This window comes from Crocodylus siamensis, chromosome 8 (genome assembly GCF_052110815.1).
Source record: "Crocodylus siamensis isolate JL-2025a chromosome 8, ASM5211081v1, whole genome shotgun sequence".
NCBI classification, from domain to species: domain Eukaryota; kingdom Metazoa; phylum Chordata; order Crocodylia; family Crocodylidae; genus Crocodylus; species Crocodylus siamensis.
This window is the reverse complement of record NC_143402.1, coordinates 69,568,910-69,589,921: the sequence shown is the minus strand read 5'-3', so window position 1 is coordinate 69,589,921 and position 21,012 is coordinate 69,568,910. Positions and strand designations below refer to the sequence as shown.

The window sequence follows — 21,012 nt, the reverse complement described above, 5'->3', positions numbered from 1 at the left end:
TCCTCTGGCTTAGTTCGGATCTCTCACTCCTGGTGCGTGAAGCTGACTCCCAGATGGCTGTAATTGCTGCGTCCGGGTTTTTCCCAGCTGCCTCCTGACTGAGGCATGCATGTGCTGCTTTCCTGGGCTTGCTGACTGGCAGGGCAAGCATCGGGTTGCATCTGAGGTCAGGGAGTCCGTCCGGCTCCATCCGCATCCCGACGCATCCCGCCTTCCTCCCAGTCTCCAGGCTGGTTTTAAACACATGGCCTCTGGACCCAGCGCCGGTGGGGAGCAGGCCATTCAGCCGCAAAATGCCAGCTGCGTCATTCTTCGTGGCCTGGCCACCTGGGCTGCGGCACTGAGGTAAGCCGGGCAGGGGCCTGTTACAGACCTCATTGCCACAAACTCTGGAAGAAGTCGGGGTAAGCCTGTAAAAGGACTATTTTTCATTCCTAAGTTTGCAATCTAAATTTGACAGCATTCATCTGTTACAGTCAAGTGTTAAAACACAACAGGCAAATTTTAATCCCATCAATTGTCTAACAGTCTAGCAAGGCCACTAGTATATTCAAAATGAACTGCAGGTGGGCATTCCTTACAGCCACATCAGCTCTGCCTAAAGCTGCAAGGTTTCTGCATAGAGCTAGAGAGCAGTGCTAAGAGCAAGGCAGTTTAAAAAGAGAATAATCAATTGTGTAAAAGTTTAAATATAAATAGTACAGTTTTAAAAAGCACCTTGACTTTCAATGATATGGCCACCTCAGTGCCAAAGTCACCTCTGAAAAATCTTATCTAAGCACAGCCGGCTTTGCTTTGCACAGCTCAAGCAACCAAGGACAGAAAATATGAGTTGTCAATTGCTTACACAAAAAAGTACAGCCTAGTGATGGTCTGTTTTCCCAACCAGCATCAAAAGGCAATGCCCTAGAGAGATGAGGGGCACTGGAGGCCATGGAACAGCCCTCTGAAAATGATGTTTTAAAAAAGCTGCCAGACTAAGCCCACCTTCAAATGCTGTGAACACTTATAAGTTAGGAAAAGTGGTTTAATGAAACCACTTATTCTTGGTGAAGATGCCATTGAGGCAATTGGCAACTGCATTACTCTTTTGGAGAGAAAGAAGCCTCTGGGAAAGCTTCTCTCGCTGTTCAAAAAAAAAAAAAACCCCAAAAAAACTGGGAAAGGATCTAATTCTTTACTCCCCATGTTTTAGGACTATTACAGATCATTTTACATGAGACCAATTCTGTCCTGGAATTTTAATAAAGCATGACAAAAAATTTCCAGGCCCTTTTTGGATCTGTAAGCATTTCCATGTTCCAATGTATTCTCTTTGGATACAGGGTATTTTGGTATGGATTGTACCTTATGTCGCTGGCAGAGAATGGTTGCCTTTTTCCCTATTCTATCTTCCCCCCTCGCTCATCCAAACACAAGCAAAAAGCTTTGCATGTATAACCCAATCAATAAGTCAATAGCTTTTTAATCAGCGCAGCAGCAGTTAACATTGATTACCCTTAATATTCACAATGTAGATGAGAGAGAAATTTCCAGCCGTTTATATGGGAATACTTTGAAATGACTGAAGGTATTACAAATGGCTTCTGGATCTATAATTATTGGAGTGAAGGGACCTTAAAAGTCACAGGCTAACTTTTAATCATGAATCCATTGATGAGCACAGCTTGTGTAATCAACCAGTTCCTCAGGAGCGAACCACAGGTTGATCTCTGTCTCCGCGCTTTCTACAGAATCACTGCCATGGATGATGTTCCTAAGAGAAGGAAAAGGAAGAGTTATTATAGAGCCCTGTCACCTAGGGTGGACCATACCTGAGTCTACTCTCCCACCACGACTTTACTGTTCCCAGTACCTCTGGGCGGGGTTTCTCAGTGGTTTCTACATGGGCTCAGGAATGCCTTCCTTGTTGTGTCTTCTGTGGGGCTCCTCATCCTCTACACCCCACCCCTTTCCACTTGGGTGTTACTGTAGATCTAGGCCACACCTTGCCGTTGTTGTAAGTCACTTCTCATGTGACAGCTTGACAGGGCATAGGAGCCACAGGGATCTCCCCACGACTGCCACTCTCCAAGAAAAATGCTAACACAAGAAGAACTTAACTTAAAAGAGTTCAGTCGAAGCAGTGGGCAGGGCACCATTGCCCCTTATGCTGAGCTTCTCTCCGGACCCTTTATCTCTTTTGGGGCTACTTGGCCCTTTTTCCTTGAGTCCTTTGCAGTCGGCCAGTAGGCCAAGTGTACCAAGACCCCAGGGTGTTCCCTGTTGGGCCTGTGCAGGGCCAAATATCACAACTGTTCCCCATTGGCAGGTAGAGCCGAAGATTTGGAGATCATTGAATCAATTCAGACCTCTACATTTGGTCCCCGATTTGATTTGGATTCAGAGATTTGGCCAGCGAATCGGGCCAAATCTCCTCCGAATTGAATCACCACCCGAAGCTTCGCACAGCCCTAGTAACCAGAAAATCACATTGCATATTCACGTCTAGTTTCTGTCAAGTTTCTTCTCTTTCCACTTTTGATAGCGGAAAAGAAAGAAGAAAAGCCGTATCTGTTTTCATCTTTCAGGTCCAGTTCTATGGGTCTTCCCACATTTCTTTCTATAGAACTGGGATTTGAATGCACTTAGAGGTCTTTGAGGATTTAGAAATTACACTTGCCTCTCAAAGCTTTTCAGCCTCACCATATGCATTTATGCATCAGAACTTTAACAATATATATAGCATTAAAATGTCTATTCCTGTTTAGCAGGACAGCTTATAATGAGGAACGAAAAGGCAAATCGTGATTCAGAGAGCTTATTACTTGTTACAAGTAGGGCTGGATTATTACCAAAATATGAGGCCTAATTAAAAACTGGTGTGATAGAAAGGACTTGGGATCTGGTTACTACAAGGCTGATCAAATTCCAGTACTTGCATTCTTGCGGCTTACGTTCTTCCAGTAGTTACAACAGAATCTAGCCTTTGCAGCAGCACTCGTTATCACAAGAACTTCTCAAACAGGCAAGCATATGATTTACAAGCTGGCTTAGTGTTGATACGACCAGATTTTCAAAACATACCTGCCAATTTGAACGCAGAAGTCACCACGGATAGTGCCGGGCTTAGAATCTGCCGGATTTGTTTCCCCCAGCATCATTCTGCCAGTCTTAATGACATTAAGACCTTCCCACACCTTAAAGAAAAATCCAGTGAGATTTACGAAATCCAAATTGTAACTAACATGACAACAGTCAGTAATGCGTTATTTAATATGCTATAAATTTAATACGCTATGCCAACAACTTTATGAATAAGAACAGATCATCTCAACCATGTCATTTTCTCTTTTGCGGTTTTCATTTTCATAAACTCACCATAGCTACAACAGGTCCAGAGTGCATATACGCAACCAAACCAGCATAGAACGGCCGATCTTTCAGGTCAATGTAGTGTTCTTTGAGAAGGTCTTCTGATGCCTGAACAAAATGCATAAAAAAAAGCCAAGCTTAGTGAAAGCATATTTAAATTGCAAGAGATTAACAGAGCCCTCTTAATCCTCAAGCATGCAGCATTGTAAAAGTGTCACTTGACTGATATCAATTTAAAATAAAGACTTGGTATATCAGTGTAGAGTTTAGTTTAGCAAGAGTGCTCTAACCATGTCTAATTTATTTGGAGAAACCTATTTTTGCCATAGATGTTAATAAATGTAGGATGCATCTGTAAGAATAGTACCTTCAGACTAAAATTAGGTTGCTCAGACTGTCTCATCCATTTAGATATAGCTGGGAATGACAAACTCTCAAAAAAATAACCTGATACATCAGAATTTGATCATTTGACAACAGACTTGTCCCTGGAATACACTATATACACAAAGGACAAATATACGAGGGACATTTACATGCAGTAATTTCAGGGCCACCAGTTTGAATCCTTTCTGTTCAAATCTCTTGATAATTTCTCCCACCAGTCCCCGCTGGACTCCATCAGGTTTGATAGCAATGAAAGTGCGCTCTGAAATGGAGGCCATTGTCCTACAACAGAGAAAAAAAGACTCCGTATTCTGCAAGCAGGACACAAATGCAGCCACAACAGAAGTCTACACAGCTACAATCTGGCACAGCCTAATTCAGCTTAATTTTAGCTCAGAATAATTCACCTATTCAAAATGATTCAACCATATGCTGCACTGAATAGAAAAGGCAGTTTAACCCAGGCACAGCTATAGGCAGAGAAAAAGGCAGCTAGGAGGTATTAAGAACGTGAAGATTTAAAATAAAAGAAGACTACAGATTGTGGCACAGGTGTACTCCAAGCTACATATTGCCACATTGCTGCCTTCAGTGTAGGATACAACTCCCTGAAATATTTTTGCATGCATTTCTTTGATCTATAATTAACTGTCTACAGCAAACTGGTGTTCTGATGATGCACAGATTTCATAAGGTGCTATCTTTTCTTGGACCAACTCTGTAGTTGGGATAGAGTTTGGAAGAATGTCTTGCAGTCGAAAGCTTGTCTAACTCTATCCCAACTACAGAGTTGGTCCATAATAAGGTAGCACCTTATTAAATCCTCACCTCTCACATCGTTTCTGGACCATTAGTGCTACACCATCTCTCTGACACTACCTAAGGATGCACATCGGGCAGGCGTGTGTGGAAGGAAGAATGAGCGTTACAACAGATCCCCCCAGGGATCGTGTCAGAGACACAGCCCCGATCACTGCACTGCCTACAAGGAGTCAGCCTGGTTCGCAACAGCGCTGACCTGTATGATACAAACGTAACATTATCCTTGTTCCTTCCTATCTGATCGGTTTAGAAATAGAAAGCGTCACACGCAGTCACTCGCAAGCTCCTTTGCTATTAAGGAAGGAGCAGCTGGAAGGGAATCGGCCTGATCATCCCGTTGCAAATCGGAACCTGCAGTGAAAAGCCGGCAAAGACATGAACCCTCCTATGAATCCCGATCCCACGGCAGCTGCCCCGTCCCCTTCCAGCCTTCCCGAATCCCCCGTAGACCCCCACGTTCCTCAGTAAGCTCCCACCTGCCTGGCTGCAGCCGCAGGGTCGGGGATGCTGGTGGTTATGACATCGCTGCCCAGCTGCCACCCAGTGCTAAGCCTGCTCCTGGCCACTCGCCCAGTGCCCCAGGTCACGCCAGGCCTGATCCGACCCACCCATGGGGAGGTCCTGTGCAGTCCAGGCTAGTTTCAGTCCAAGCTGGGCAGCTTCCTAGGGGAGCATTTCCTGTGAGGGCCGTAGGTGCTGGGGGGAGCCTTCTGCCAACCCCCACCACAGCCCCTGCCTTGCGGAGGTGTGGTTGGGACACGAAGCATGGGCTGTTCGGTTACAAGATTCCTCTTTGACAGGCTGGTAAACTGAGGCACTGAGGGTCAGGGACTGGCCCTGGGTATCTGCGAGGAGGCCTTCCCCTGGCACAGGTCACTCAATGTGCTTTGTGCCAAGGGCGTGCTGGAGGGTCTCAAGTCACTCCCGCAGCAGCAAACACCTAGCTCGCTAGACCCCTCCCTGCCCTGCCCCAGGTTTTGATCTGCCAAAATACGCGATGTCCTGCCCTCCCACCCTGTCCTGCATTGCTCAAGAAAGGGAGAAGCAGCACTCGTCCTAGAATCGCTTCTGCCACCCCTTCTTGCTCCTCCTGCCCCCTTCCCCTCGTCCCCCCTGGGGACGCTACAATCATTTTACTAAAGACTAAGCCTTTCTACATAAGGGCCACGTTTCTTCTTAATCTTAGTGGAGCCCCTCAAAGGATTAACCTCATGTGTTCACTTACATGGGATTAAGTAGTCTATGGTTGTGTAATTAGCCCGATGTTATTTAGGATTTGTCCCTTGTGCTTCACTCATGGCTGTATGTAATATAAGCATAGTTAGCTGTTTAGTCTGAAGGGTAGATATACACCTTTATGGACTAAATAAGAGATATCTATATAGCTATATAGATATATCTATATACCTATATAGAAATATATATAGATATATATAGAGAGAACACAAGCCTTTGTGAAGCAAGTTCACTACTTCAGATGCTGTGCAAGCAGCTGCAGAAAGCAGAGTATAAGGGGAGAGAAATCAGAATACAAAAGATGAAGAAGGGGAGGGGAGAGAGACATGCTAGGAAAGCAAAGCAAATGCAAAGCAGGGCTGGGAGTAGACTGCTTGTCTGACAATCTAAATCTGGGGCAGGGGCGGGCTGGCTCTGGTGAGCCAGTTGTTTGCTGCTCCTGAAGTGATCTGAGATCTTCCAGTACCCTTTGCGCAGAACGTATTTAGCATATGTAACTAGGCCAGCCATCTTTAAAAAAAAGGAAGTGTATCCAGAGACAGCAAATAAATAGAAAAAGTATCTTCAGAAGATCATTGTCATCAAGTCCTTATTGCCCATTTGTACCAGTCCAAAGGTAGTCCCATTTTAAGGTATCCCAGGACTGCTGACTTTGAGAGCACAAAACTTACAAGTTGGGCCCTCAAAATCATACATATTGTGATTTTTAAAATTATTTTTGCTTCTGTTTGCCCTGTGAAGTTGGAGTCTTTACATATGCTTGGGTCACATGTTAAGCTTTTCTCCCTGAACATGTGGGTTAGATGCCTGTAAAAATAGCTATGATTCTTTGTCAAGCTCTTACTGATGACGTTTTAACCAACCCATCTCCTCACCAAGTGTAACAAGATTTGCAATAAGTAGGCCAAACGGCATGACTTTTTTTTACAAGCACATGTCTGCTTCTCTACTATCTGTTCTACTGTCACCAAAAAACAATAGGTGACAACTGACATATTCTGAAAATTGCCTTACTTGAGTATCTGCCTTCCCTTATTAGTGCATAAGCTTATTAAGTCAATGAATTTGTTTAAGATGCAAAAGAAGTTCATGACCCCACTGTTGCTGGTGGTCTTCGTAAACCCTAAGTCACGAATTCAAAATGATGGAAGCCCAATGGACAGTTAAATATCTGACATGTCAGTTCCTGCAGTAGGACACAGAAATGTAACACCGGGAAGCATATTCTCCTCCCCAAGGCATTCTGTACTTCAGATGTGACATTTGGGACCACATTTTCAACAGAGATCTCTGGGACTACACTTTCAACGTTTTGCGTGCATCCCTTGTTGCAGCTACTTCGGAAGCATGGGATATAGTTCTCTTTCTAGGATTCTCCAAGCATATATTACCAATTATTTCTCTGCCATCGCAGTGGCAGGGTATTGGCAGTGCCCTTGTATACGTTGCTTTTCATCTGTGGCATGCTGCAGCGTGTCCTCGGGGTTTCTGGATTTGTGCCTTATAGTTGTAGGATAATGTGAAGATACGGAATGATTTTTAGGAGTGTTGGGGAAAAGGCTGCCTGCAACCCCTCCAGTCCTCTGTTCCCATAACATTTCTTTTTAACCCCCTTGTTAAGCATTTTTGTGATTATACCAATATAGATGATAATAATCTGCACAGTATTACTGTCAGCATTGCTAGCTCTCAGAAGGAAATAATTATGATGCCTCTGTACCATAGCAGGGAAGTTTGGTGCCTGGGGCAAGCCTGCAGTGGCAGCCTGCCTTCACCCCGCACACAGATCCAGGAGGCACAGGTCCCGCCGTGCTTGCCCGCAAATGAGCCGTTTGCAGCTCCATCCTGCACCCCGCCCCGGCTGGGCAGCGCCTGTCGGCGCCCCGTGGGCGCAGCGCCTGGGGCGATTGCCCCGCTCACTCCCTCCTTCTTGCTACGGCACTGTGATTTACTCGTTCAACAGTTCTCCTGAGGTTGTTGAAGGGAAGAAGAATGGTTCATTCAGCAGCAGTTCCCCTGTGGGAAGAAAATGAGGTTGAAAAACAGAGCCCTGTGGAATTAGACTGACTCTCAACAGCAAGGCACTTGGGTTGCTCTACTGTCTATAATAAAGAATTGTTTAGTGTACAGCGTCTCGGATCTCAGCATTGCCAAAATGAAACAGTAAGGCATACAATTTTATACCATCGTGTTTACTTGTGACTTGTATATTTAGCTCTTGCTTCAGTTTGTCCTCTCTGTGCTCCATTTTATAATCTCTCTTCCCAATTGCATAATGTTTGCATTCTGGTCTCCGTCCTGATCTTTTCCCTGACTCTTTCCTAGAACCGTTTATATTGTGGCTTTCTACCTTTACTTTTCTAACCCTCTAACTGGGTTATTTCCTGGTTCCTTTTTATTCTTCTGGTTGACGTCTTTGATCTTTCTTTCATTTGACCTTTAGCTTTTTCTGATTACTTCTCTTACTTACTTTCTACTCTCCCTTTACTAATGTAAAGGACCCCACCCACGACTGGACCTTGGGTATAGATGGCTATACCCTGTACAGGAGGGATCGTGTAGATAAAAGGGGTGGGATTGTAGCTCTCTATGTTAAGGAAAGCTACCTGTCCCTGCAAGCTGATGTTGGTGCCCAGGGTGGACGAGTGGAGACCCTCTGGGTTAAAATCCGTGGGGAACACGGCACAGGGATCACAACGGTGGGAGTCTACTACAGACCTCCCACCCAAAGTCCTGAGCTTGACCAGGAGTTCGTCCAGGACCTGGCTGAGGCCGCATGCTCCAGGACTATGGTTGTCATGGGTGACTTCAATTACCCGGACATCTCCTGGGAGGATCACTCAGCAAAATCCGAGCGGTCGCAAAGCTTCCTCTTGTGCGTGGATGACCTCTACCTGACTCAAGAAGTCTATGGGCCAACAAGAGGCAAAGCGTTGCTCAACCTGGTACTGGCTACAGGGGATGACCTAATCGGCGACCTAGTGATCAGTGGGAAGCTGGGTGACAGCGACCACGAGCTGATCACCTTCACCATCTGCCGAAAAGCTGGCAAGTCAGTCAGCAACATGGAAGTCCTTGATTTCAGGAAAGCCAACTTTGACAAGCTCAGGAGGCGTGTTGGTGAGGCCCTAAGGGACCATGACCCCAGGGAGAGGGGAGCTCAGGAAGAGTGGTTGCTCCTCAAGGGAGCAATCCTCAACGCACAAGCTAAGTCCTTTCCATCTCGGAGGAAAGGCAGCAAGAGGACACAGCAGGCACCCTGGCACTCCAGGGATCTAGCAGACCTCCTGAAGCTAAAAAGAAAGGCCTGCAAAGGATGGAGGATGGGATCCACCTGCAAGGAGGATTATTCTGCACTGGTCCAGTCCTGCAGGGAGCAAACCAGGAAAGCCAAGGCTGCAACTGAACTTCAACTAGATTCAAGCATCAAGGACAATAAAAAGTCCTTTTTCAAATATGTGGGGAGCCAGAGGAAAAGCAAGGGCAACATTGGACCCCTGCTGAACCATATGGGGCAACAGACAACTGAGGCCCAGGAAAAAGCCAACCTATTAAATGGGTACTTTGCGTCAGTCTTTCATCAATCCCATGGGACACCCATGCCCACTAAGGGACAGGGAGGTTCAGGTGAGGGAGATCCCCTGCCCTCCGTCAATGCTGACCTTGTGAAGGAACACCTTGAGAGGCTGGACACCTTCAAGTCAGCCAGCCCTGACAATCTACAGCCCTAATGTCTGTGAAATCTATGTCTCATAAGATTTTTCTTGTATGTCTATATCCTCTAATTTTTCCACGGTACTAATTCATTTGCAGTGGAAACGTCAGGGAAACTCCCTCTCTGAGGTTTCTGTTCTTTGTTCCCAACACTTCAATAATTCTCTGCCAGGGAATTTATTTTTTTTCCTCTCCTGTATACAAAATCCCAACTTTTAAGTACCTGTTTTGATAGTCACAACTAAGGAATAAGTGCATCCAGCACCATAACCCGGCGAGTTTGTAAAATCAGACATGCACCAGTGGAGAATTTCTGCTTTAGGAGGGCAGCTTAAATATGACAAGTCATTTTATTAAAAAAGGCCGGTCAGTTAAATTATAGATGGCTCCCGGGGGTGCTATATCCCATAGACTAAAATAGCTTCTACCTGCAGACAAGTGATACTCTGAAGGGTATGAAAGCATTTACTGCTTTCAAGAATGATCCAAAAAGCAGAATGTGGACTCGTGACACAATTACTATGGAGTAACTGATGCTGGATTTTCTTGTGTAGTAAGGAACAGACCCAGGTTTGTTTCTCCGAAGGGAGTGGCCAGTAGTAGGTGCCATTAGAGCACCTGCCCACGAGGTGGGGAATGGAGTCAGTTTGCATTAAACAAACAGCTGCACCGGGGGAAATGACTGAGAAAACACTTACACTTTATACAGTTACATATTTTTGGAGGGTAACTAAGTGGAGTGACTCCTGTACCTGTAAATTTACTCTGTAGTAATTTACTCTGCAGTAAGTTAGTCCACATCTTACATGATTTGCTGTCAGTGCCTGTCACTAGTTACTTATTGATCAATACAAATGAGATTCAGAGACATCAGCACCAGCAGGAGAGACATTTAAACGGCACATTTTGGTCTCTGATCTTCTTGGAGCAGCGACCTTCCCTCAAAAAGTGTATGGAAAATACCTAGCATATTGTTGTTGTGCTTATAATCAATTGATCAGTCAATCAAAATCAAACCAATTAATCATCATCTCTACACCATTAAGTTCTCTGGGTATGTTTTAAAACTATCTGCATACCATTTTTCTGTAGTTCTGAGGCATTACACACATTTGGTTTGCAGCATCAGGTCTTTGGTCAGGGGCTTATCTCCCCCATGTAAGTCCAAAAAAGTCATTGTTCCACACAGCTCAGTAACAAATGTTGATTCAAGTCTTGATTTTTAGCTTCTGAGTTGTTTTTAACTGAATCTCATCTTTAGCGATGGGTTAGGATTCCTGTGCACATCACAGAAAAGGCAGAATAGAGATGGAAACAATCTTTATTTTTTATTAAATTGGTAAACACTCAACATTCATATGAAAAAAAACTGTCCTCCACAGATACCTCATCATCACAATGTTACTTTTATTTTCAGTCTGCCTCTTAACAGAATCAATGTCTTTTCAAATAGGAAAGCCCTTACAAACCTTTAACCAGTTATAATATTCCAGCAAGCTCTTAATGGGAAATGAGAGGATAAAAGAAGGATTTGTGGGATGCTCAATAAAGGTACAGAACGTACAGCTGAAGTGTGAAGATGTCTCTGCTATACAACAGTGAACTGTTGATTGAGTCCAGCGTGTTTGTAAACCACCTGAGATTTTTCAAGACAGATCTAGCCCAAAGCCATGAATGTGGAAACCTGAAAAATACTTAGGAAATTGCAGATCTCGACCCTAAATTCATGGCTCTGGTCCCAACTCTATAATGGTATGAGCTAAAACCTTATATATCTGTAACCCTAGGCAAGGGTAAAATTGCTGTCTGGTTCCAAGCTTCATAGCTTGGTTTATATTTCTCTTTATAATTAGACTGTGAGAGCTGTGATGTATAGCTGCACCAGCTTTGCATGATGATGATTTGGCTATCATAACCACACCCTCTCATCTAGGGTGTATTTGATTTGAGCTCAAATAATCTCCTCTGGGTAATGTCCCAGTTAAAATTTCATCCCAAGCTCATTTGAGGCCTAATTTCCTTCTGCAGTATTTTTTTCAAATCTATTGACTTTTCAAACAAACTGTCATTTCTAGGGATAGAGAAGATTTTGTATTACTACCTGGCAAACTGTCATTTTATCAGGTATTAATTCCTGATTAATTCAGAATCAGGTATTAATTCCTACGGGCATGAATTGTACTTTTTCCTTTATTGGACACCACCTAGCATCTCAGAGTAACAGACAGGGTGCCTCCTACTCCTTAATTACTTAACTAGGGGCACATCTACACATGCGCATTTACTGTGCAGTATAGGTATGTGTCCACATGTGTACGCCTGTACTGCACAGTAAATATGGTGACTTATGCTGACTTGAACGTAAACTCGGCGTATGTCCCAGTAATTTGTAGATGCCTTACTGCGCAGTAACGCTGTGTGTGTGGACTGACTTGGGACTGATTTTAGTCCCAAGTCAGTCCACACATAGTTACTAGATGTGCCCCTAGTAGCTTACTGCGTAGTAAATTTAAGTCAGTGTAAATGCACCTGTAGACATGGCCTAGGGTGATCATTTATAAAAATTCCTTAATGTCTTAGCAAGCAACAAGGCTATGCACCCCATAGCTGTGGCTGGAAACATCTTTTCTGTTTCTAATGATCAGCTTCCTGGCCACAACCAATTCAAAGGTGCATATGACAAAATAGGAGCAGAATGACAGGCCAGTAGACAGGGTACGATGAGCACCTACACAAGTCCCCTTGCAACACATGCTTTCAGATTACAGTTTTTCTAAATGTGCTGATCCATGTACGGAAACATCATTGGACTGGAAATAATACAGTCAGCAAACCATAGTCTATTAAAGCCTTCCCCCTAGCTTGTAGGTTCCTCGGGAATCCCTGGCTGGATTAGAGTCCTAGTGGACTACCACAGCAATATGAAAGAAAGCCACTCTGTTCTGTGTCTACTAACACAGCTGATGTCGAACAGATGGTCCTTAGAGAGCCCCCTCCTTTGATGGCTTTCAGCAAAGCACCGTGACCCACTTTTGCTGTCTGGCAGTACGAATGTGTCTGGAACTTGTGCATTTGCATTATCTGGTGAAAATAACTGCCAGTAAAATCTTACTTAGATAAACTCAAACTTATCAACCTTCTCACCTTAGAGCCATCTCAGTTTGCTTACAATTCCCTTGTGAAAAAGGAAATGCTTCTTCTGTATAAGGTTGCAAAGATGGCGTGAAAACCCCACCTCAGTCAGGAAGGCGCCTCTTCAAGACTGTCTGGATGATGGCGTAATGGAGCCAGTTTGCTGTCAGTAACATCCCGGCAAGGTTTAGTGAAGTCACGTAGAAGATCCATGAGAAGTGGGTGTCACCACCGGTTCGAACAGCTGTGCGATGAGTAAAACAGTCACTTGAAGGATGAGAGAAATCCTGGAAGTCAGCTCCTCCCAACAGTCCCTTGCCAAGGAAACAGCAAAGGCGGGGAAACATAAGACAGTTGCAAGTGCTCTCTCCAGGGACAAAGACTAAAGAAAGACCATTTCTGATACATAGTCAAGGGTGTGATCCAATCGTTTAAATGAAAGTTTCCCGTATGAAAAACATGCCAAATTAGGCCTAAAATGGGATTACAACTGAAAATGTCATCTTTTTTTCTGCAGTTTGGAGTAGTAAACAGGTCAGCTGCATGCCCCTGTACTTTGTAATTAACTCTCAGGCTCTCTTTTTTTGGCTGGCCATACTTGTATGTGGTACTGGCTTAAGGAACATAACTCTTCTACATCTTTAAAACACTTGGCCAAATCCTTTTCAACCTTGCACCTCCTGTAGTTTCCCTCTCCGCAGTCCCACCAGCTCGGTGGACTTAAACGAACCATGCAGACACATTTTAAGTTCAGTAACTGCCTCTGGACCAGTCCAAAGGAAAGCATAACGTGAGCTTCTGCTGCTCTCCAGTGGAAAATCACACAATTGCCGGTGGTAGGATTTCACTGCTCCATTCATTTTTGCCTTTTTAAAACATGTTCTTCCCTAATCCCACTCTGGCAGGCAAGGTCCTTTGAGTAGCTGTGAGATCTTTCATTAGACCAACTGAGTAGTTGGAAAAAAGTTCTCAGCAAGCTTTCAGGCGCAGTCACCCACTCTTGCATCACAGAGACGTAGGACTGGAAGGGACTTCCTGAGGTCATCTCTCCAAACCCTCCCGTACAAACCATCATCCATTCTAATCTCTACGTAAGAGGGCCGTCAACCCTGATGGCACAGACCTAACCCCTTAACCTGCCATCACAGCAGCCAGCGTCCTGCTTCTATGCAATGTTGTCCCTATATGCTCGGGACTGGGCCATTCCCATCCCTTAGTTACACCCCAGGAAGAAGCCGGCCTTTTTGTGCTCAGAGGCTGGCCAAGTCCCATGGGCGCAGCACTGCTCTGGGCGCCGCGAGCCCTTAAATCTAGTCCCAGATCTGGCCGGTGACTCTGTCCAGCTCAAGCAAGTGTCTGCGCCTCCCATGAATACTCCGGGCGGGGGGCGGGGCCCGCGGTTGCGTCACAATCGCCCGGGGTGTCTCAGGATTCCACGACGTCACCTTCCCGCCCCGCGACATTCCCAGGATCGGCCCCGCCTCTTCCCCGGCTAAGCCCCTCCCCCTGTGACGCCACGGCCCGCGCCCTCCGCCCGTGACGCCACTGCCCCGCGCCCCGCCCCGGTGAGGTCAGTGCCGTGCGCCGCCGCCTCGCGCCCGGCCCCGCCCGCCCGGTAGGCGAGGCCCCGCCGCAGAGGGAGCAGGAGCTGCTGCCCGTCCCGTCCCGTCCCGTCCCGCCGGAGCGAGGCAGCGCCGCGGCCATGGAGCTGGCGGACGGCGTGGTGTACCAGGAGGAGCCGGGCGGCCCGGGCCCCGCCATGATGTCGGAGCGGGTGTCGGGGCTGGCGGGCTCCATCTACCGCGAGTTCGAGCGCCTCATCGGGCGCTACGACGAGGAGGTGGTGGCCGAGCTGATGCCGCTCGTGGTGGCCGTGCTGGAGAACCTGGACTCGGTGTGCGCGCACAGCCAGGAGACCAGCGTGGAGCTGGAGCTGCTGCGCGACGACAACGAGCAGCTCCTCACGCAGTACGAGCGCGAGAAGGCGCTGCGCAAGCAGGCCGAGGAGGTGCGTGAGCCGCGCGCCCCGCCCCGCCCTCATAGTCTCCCCTTCATTGCCTCCCCAGGCAGTCCCCCCAGCACTCCCTGGCTGCCTGCCCTCCGGGTGCCCGGCCCCCCCTGCCACCTGGCAGAGAAGCCCCGTGGCCCATCCCAGTCCTTTCCCTCTTTCTCCTCCTGTGACTTGCGGGGTCAGCTCCCCTCACCCCTTTCCTCGCCCTGGCTCCTCCACCCCACAGCTGGTTTCTTTCTTCTCACCTAGTGATGTTGCTGGCGGGGCAGACCGGGCACTCCCCCCTTCAGCAAATGCATGGCAGTTGAGCTTGGGGGGATTCGGAGCTGTTACTTGGGTGGCCCGCCTGGGACGTGGCGCTGCGTTGTGGGCTAGACAGAGGGAGCAAGGGCTTGTCCCCGTGGAAAGGCTCGAGGGCCAGGGAATGGGACGCTTCAGCCGAGCAACAGGTAATGCAGGTTGCTGGAGGCTGGTACTTGGCTGATGACACTAAGCCACCTGTGTGGGTGTTACAAGGTCGTTCATTCAAATTCACGTAGTCTTGGAGGGAGGAAAACAGGAAAGCTGCCCTTGCATCAGAACATCATCATTACACTATCATTTGGGGCTTTCATCTTCTCTCTCCCAGGACACTGTGACTACGCCCATCTTTTTCCCTGAACATTTTAGTCTAGTTTGTGTGTCCAAACCCATAAGAAGACTAGTAGTCTCAGTGGGGATTCAGCGGCCGAATCTCCGAATCCAAATTGAATCAGAGGACCCTGTAATCAATTCAGAGAGATTTGGAAAGATTCGACGATTCGGCCATAGACACAGCTTTAAATGTTTTTTTTCTACATATGCTGCAATGCTGGGGCGCATGGAGTGTCTCGTAAGAGCACGGAGACCCCCAGTGCTCTTGGCAGCAAACGCGGCAGTGACCCAGAAGGACTTCTGAGCCTGTGGGGGAGCGTGCAGGGGGGCCCCCCGGTCCCTCCCTCGGCTCGCTAACTGGTGCCTCCTGGGTCTGGGGGGACATCCGGGGTCCCCCCAAACCTGATTTCCAAGCTGGAGGGGTTCCTGTGCACTCGGTGACAGACCCAGAAGTGGACTGGAAGTAGTTCCAGTCCACTTCTGGGTTCACTGCTGAGCATGCAGGGGTGCCCCCCCCATGCTCCTGTAGGGGACGCTCCATCTGCCCCAGCATTGCAACGCTTATGAGCCATGCCTGGTACCTCAAGGTATGTAGAAAAAACATTTAAAGCTGTGTCTATGGCCGAATCGCTGACTCCAAATCAGCATCGAATCTTTGGGTTCAGCTGAATTGAATCGGGGGCAGTGATCTGAATCAAGAAATTGAATCACTGTCCCTGATCTGGGTCAAATCCAAATTGAATATGGCCCGCTTCGCACACCCTTACAAAATATGATGCTATTAGTTGCATCTGTGCTCTTAGACTCTTGAGAAGTTGCAGATCTGTAGGTATTTCTGCACCTGTGTTGTAATGTAATTGCATCATGATCTATTTCTACCAATTTATTAACTGGACTAGATTTGCTGCTTAGTTGCTTCAACAGTCCTTGTTAGGAGTCTTAGAAACTATAACTAGCTTAGGGAATGGACATAACATCTTTCCACCAATGTAATTTACAGCTGTTTGATACGTAGACATACCGCATACCCCGCTTAAAGTTATAGCCTGTCAACAGAGCTCCTTAAATGCTCAGTTCTGTCCTTGCTGCTGTATCAACACCCCTGAACCTGACTAAATACTGTCATTTTCAAGTCTTCTGATATCAGCCCCTTGATAGTTGCTTCTCCATCATTGTGTCTGGTGCGAATTATGCAGTTAAACAGAGTATAATTACATCACCAAGTAGGTAGTTGTGTCTGAAAGATTCTTTACACTTCAGTAGTGTAAGTGCTTGGATGATATGCAGATAATGTAAGAAAAACATGAGCTTGACATTGTGCTAAGCGGTAAAATGAACTTTACACTGACCCAGTATGCACAGAGGTGGAGTACACTGTTAAAGGTACTGGGCTGCAGAGCAGTCTGGCCTATGTGGTTATTTCCATGCAGTACACAGTCATTACAGTGCCCTGCAACTAGATTGTGGTGGAGCAGATAGTGGTTTGTTTGCTCTGGGCAGACCTGACACCCTGAGATAAGCTGCAGACACATGACACTTACATCAGCGTAGTTTTGCCTCTGGGTTTTTCATCGGGTAATTTTGTATCAGATTTCAGGAAGGTATACTGGTGTAGGACTCTTTTCACACTTTTCTTTAAAAAAGAAAAAGTACCTAGTGTCCATGTCCTCAACGACCTAGCTTCTGCATGTGAGCACAGTTGTTCCTTCAGTCAGTATGCCTTGTACAGTCACTGTATTCAAGTTATTTACAGTTGTCCAGTTTTCAGATACATGCATGAAAACGTAATGGTGATAAAATCTAAGTGTGGTTTTTAGATTGATTCATTGCGCTTACCTTTTGAAAATTTGGGTGGAATATGAGATGTCATAACAGTTTTGCACTGGCGAGGACTTCGGGGGGGGACATGACTTTCAGGTTTGCAGTATTAGTTTGTTACAACAGGCACAATGTTTAATGTAAAATGGTGGCTAAAATGGTATTTTTGACCTTTTTGAGTAAACAACCAGTAAATAGTTTTTTCCCCTCCGTGGTAGTAAAGGGGTCCTAATAAAGTACTACTGTGTTAGTTGGTCTACTCTAAATGGTTCTTCTCTCTTATAATGGGGATTTAGGAATAGTGATTTTTGCAGTAGCCTCATGATTAATATTCATGTTTCATATTTTGGAACATTCTTCGCTTAACTGTTCTTAAACCTGCATGCTCCATTTTTCTTTTTCTTAGTGGTAGTTTGCAGTGTTGTGGAAGTTATGATTGTAGGGTTACTTCAGTGTCAGTCTTCAAAAATGAGAAGTAAAATTCTGTTAACTGTTGTTTAATGCTCTGTAGCTGCTCATCATTCTTTCAGTGAGTGATGCACATGAGCAGTTTTCCAAATCGGGAAGAAGTCATCTGCATAAGTTGATAAACAGTCATGAATGTTCACTTTTGTCATGTGATCTGAAAACTGAGGATGGGGGAGAGCTGGATGTGTTGCCAGTGTCTTAAGTAATTTATTTTTACAAGGTGACTTTTGGGAAAACTGGCTGTTAAAAGCCCATTTCTGAGGTTCCTTGTACTAGAACCAGAAAAAGGAAGCTGTTGGCAGGCTAGCATATTTTATTTATTAATACACTTCCAGTTGTTGTTGTTCAAATTCCCATAACAATCTTCTGCTAACTACCCAAGCCCAAATGTAGCCCTGTGCGCTCCTGTGGGAGCCATGATCTGACTCAATGGTACTTCTGGGCTTCTAAAACAATATACGGCAACAGCAAGCAATTTTACCGTCAAGCTCAGTGGTTTATCCTGTATTTGGGCTTTACAGACTTGTTAATTTGCGTATGAAACTAAGCAGCTCTTGAAACTTAACACTTAATCCATGCCTACCATTTTTGCAAGTGAGGAAAGGGAATTAGACAGCTTCTGGCTTTGTACTAAATGGGTTTGATGTGTAGATTAATTGGACATGGAAAATAAAAAAGGGAGGCAATGTCTAACTATTTTTAGAAGAATAACCTTTTTCTGCTCCATATTAGGTTACCCAAATTTGCCACTACCATACATGCATCATCTTTCTAGTTTTTAAATAGATTTTAGAATTCGTGTTGGAAGCAAACACCTCTTCATCTTATTGTGTGAAGTAGCTTTTTTTCTTACTTTATAAATTCAAGTTATTGTGATTTTTAAATGACAGGATCTTTTCCTCAGCTGGAAAAATCTTTAGGGTGGACTAAGGTGACTGTTGTACAAGGCTGTAAATTATGACTGCTAGTATTGTAGCCTTAATATTTTGTGTAACCTCTAACTTATGGGGGGTGTGATATAGGTGTTTAGCATCTATCCACTGAATCATTAATATGCTTCTCTATGTGTGGTGATGTGGTCATAACTATATTTGAAGTTATGTACTCTTCCATACAGTCCATACTAATAAATTATTCTGAACAGTAAATGCCCTTCTAACCCTGGGAGTCTCTTCCATCCTTTTCTGTACTGATTCCATCAGGGGAAGCATAAGGGTAGATAGCCAAACAATGGCCTCTTATTAAGCCTGGGCGAAGCGGCCAGTATTCACTTCAGATTTGGATTCAGCCGATTCGGGGGACAGTGATTTGATTCAGTGATTCGAATCACTGTCCTAAATGAGTTTGTCTGAATCTGATTCGGAGATTAGGTCACCGCCGAAGCTCTGAATAAAACAGGCCCCATTCTCCGCCTGCTCTCCCAGCCCCGTCAACAGCTGTCTTGCCCAGCCCTGGCTCTTTAAAAAAAAAAAAAAAAAAAATCCCCCCACACTCATGGGCTCCTGCCAGGTGCGGGGGCAATCCCCATTGCCCCATGCTGCATGGGAGGGGGCTCTGCAATGAGCCCCTAGAAGGCCATTGTAGCACCCAGTGAGTTCAGGCCTTTTTTTTTTTTTTAAAGGACCAGGAGCTGGGGGGGTTGGGGAGGGTGGAGATTCAGCCTCCGAATCAGCACCTGAAACTTCACATAGCCCTACCTTTTATGCGTAGCGTCCAGCTATTTTGACCAGGGCTACATATTGCAGCCTTTAAAATCATGATGGTTGAATGTAGCCCTGCCTATGTTAACACTATAACTAATAGTTACTATCACTATTTTTGGCAAAAGACTAATGCATTTAATCCTGGTAATTTCTACATCGTTGATGTAGCATAGAAGAAAAACTCTTGAGTGCATCTAGTCTCATTGCATGTGAACAATTGATTCTTCTATCTAACAACTGCAAATAGATCTATTTTATTTAAAGGATTCATCTCAGTTCAAATTTGAGATCTTAAATGTAAAATTGGTTCACTTGGTCTTTGAGGGAAGTGAGCTCTCAGTGTTAGGAATTTGTGGCCAGTTGCTGGCTTGCGTGCTGATACCCTGGTGTTGGACAAGTAATTTCTCCCTCAGCCTGCTCCCCCATAATACAGTTTACTTGCCATGAGTTTTGGGAGGATTAAGTACTAATAAGTAGAGTTTGTGCATATCATTTTTTTTTTAAAGCTTGGCATAATATAATAAGCAGCAGCACCATTTAGATTGACCAAAATAAAAAAGCAAACTTTTAAAAAATTTGCTTAAACCAAACTATTTGGGGTCAAATGAAACAATCTTCAAAATGAAGAAATAGGAATAGTTTAAGTCAATGGGTTTTTTTGTTTTTTAAATATTTTTAACTTTACTATAAAATACTTTAAAAACTGGGATAAGTGTTGATTAGTCTACTACAGCTCCTTTGAACTTCTGCCAGCCCTTTGTGGCTTCAGAAGAACTTTTCATTTCTTCTGTAATGTTTTCTGGAATACCCTAACAAATGGAGATACCAATTATATTAGGAAATGGTGCCCTGGACTTTCCCGCAATGCTTTCAGTTGCAAAAAGTAAATTTTGAATGAGAGATTATTTCTCTCTAATATCCCCATTATGCTCATGTTTGGTATTACTTGAAGTAGTGGTAAGAAACTTACAGAATTAAGTTACCATTGTCCTATTCAGTAACTGAGTTTGCTTTGAAAGTTCTTGTTTCCTGGGTAGGACTGTCAGGCTTGTAAGACGTAATTTTCTCCCATAGAAATTTGTTCCCATAATGTTTTTTATATCATTCAAAGTAAATATTCATGCCCCAGGAATGTCCAAGAGAGTGGAGTTGAACTTTTTAAATAACAAAAGAAAACTTCAACAACCAACATTTGAAACTCGGCCTGTTCTTTATCCTTTTTGCTAAACAACTCCCAAAGAAATTATATGCGGGGGTGATCCTGATCTATATTTAGCTTTATATGTAATGATGACATTTAAGATGGAATCAAAGCAGCTGATTCAGATGTATAATTGTCACTAGTTCTTGCAGGTCGGACGTGGCACATCTAACTTCTGGAAAATCTTCCTTAAATAGAGGCAACAGAACAATGAAGTTACCATTCTATTTAAAACCTATTCTTTCCCGTTTTCCTATGTTTAGTTACTTTGGTGTGGTACTAGTGATGGCTTGGTGCAAGGCCTGTGTCACGCTTGGAGCCCATTAAAAGGGATGTTACTGATAGAATAAGCTGGACATGGCTCGACTATCTAATGTAGAGAGGTCAAAAAAATTAGTAGTTTAGATCCCCTACATTTATCAGAGAGAATAAAAAGGCACATGCATTGTGTTGCTGGTTTCCAGCTTATGTTTACAACATGCATTTCACAAGTAGACTTTGAAAACAATGGGAAAATTGTTAAACTACATTTT

At 44.9% G+C, this 21,012-nt stretch overlaps 2 protein-coding genes across 7 annotated transcripts in view; one reads left to right on the top strand and one right to left on the bottom strand.

Moving 5' to 3' along the window:
* Positions 1–1,478: 1,478 nt before the first annotated feature.
* On the bottom strand, positions 1,479–4,019 carry LOC149859005 (nucleoside diphosphate kinase A-like). The gene is made up of 4 exons (XM_090059655.1): positions 3,891–4,019; positions 3,361–3,462; positions 3,067–3,179; positions 1,479–1,756 (listed from the first exon to the last, which is right to left on the bottom strand). Exons 1-4 carry the CDS (start codon positions 4,017–4,019, stop codon positions 1,639–1,641), a joined length of 462 nt encoding a protein of 153 aa, XP_089915781.1. The 3' UTR covers positions 1,479–1,638.
* A 10,191-nt stretch (positions 4,020–14,210) lies between these two features.
* The window catches only part of SPAG9 (sperm associated antigen 9), a 104,815-nt gene continuing 98,013 nt past the window's right edge, over positions 14,211–21,012 (top strand). For 4 of the 6 annotated variants that reach the window (XM_090059413.1, XM_090059409.1, XM_090059410.1 and 1 more), the window contains exon 1: positions 14,211–14,653. In XM_090059413.1, coding sequence (XP_089915539.1) covers positions 14,348–14,653 — 306 coding nt within the window. In that variant the 5' untranslated portion in view covers positions 14,211–14,347. The remainder of the gene's footprint in view (positions 14,654–21,012) is intronic. The other 2 variants (XM_090059412.1, XM_090059411.1) reach the window with 1 other exon arrangement.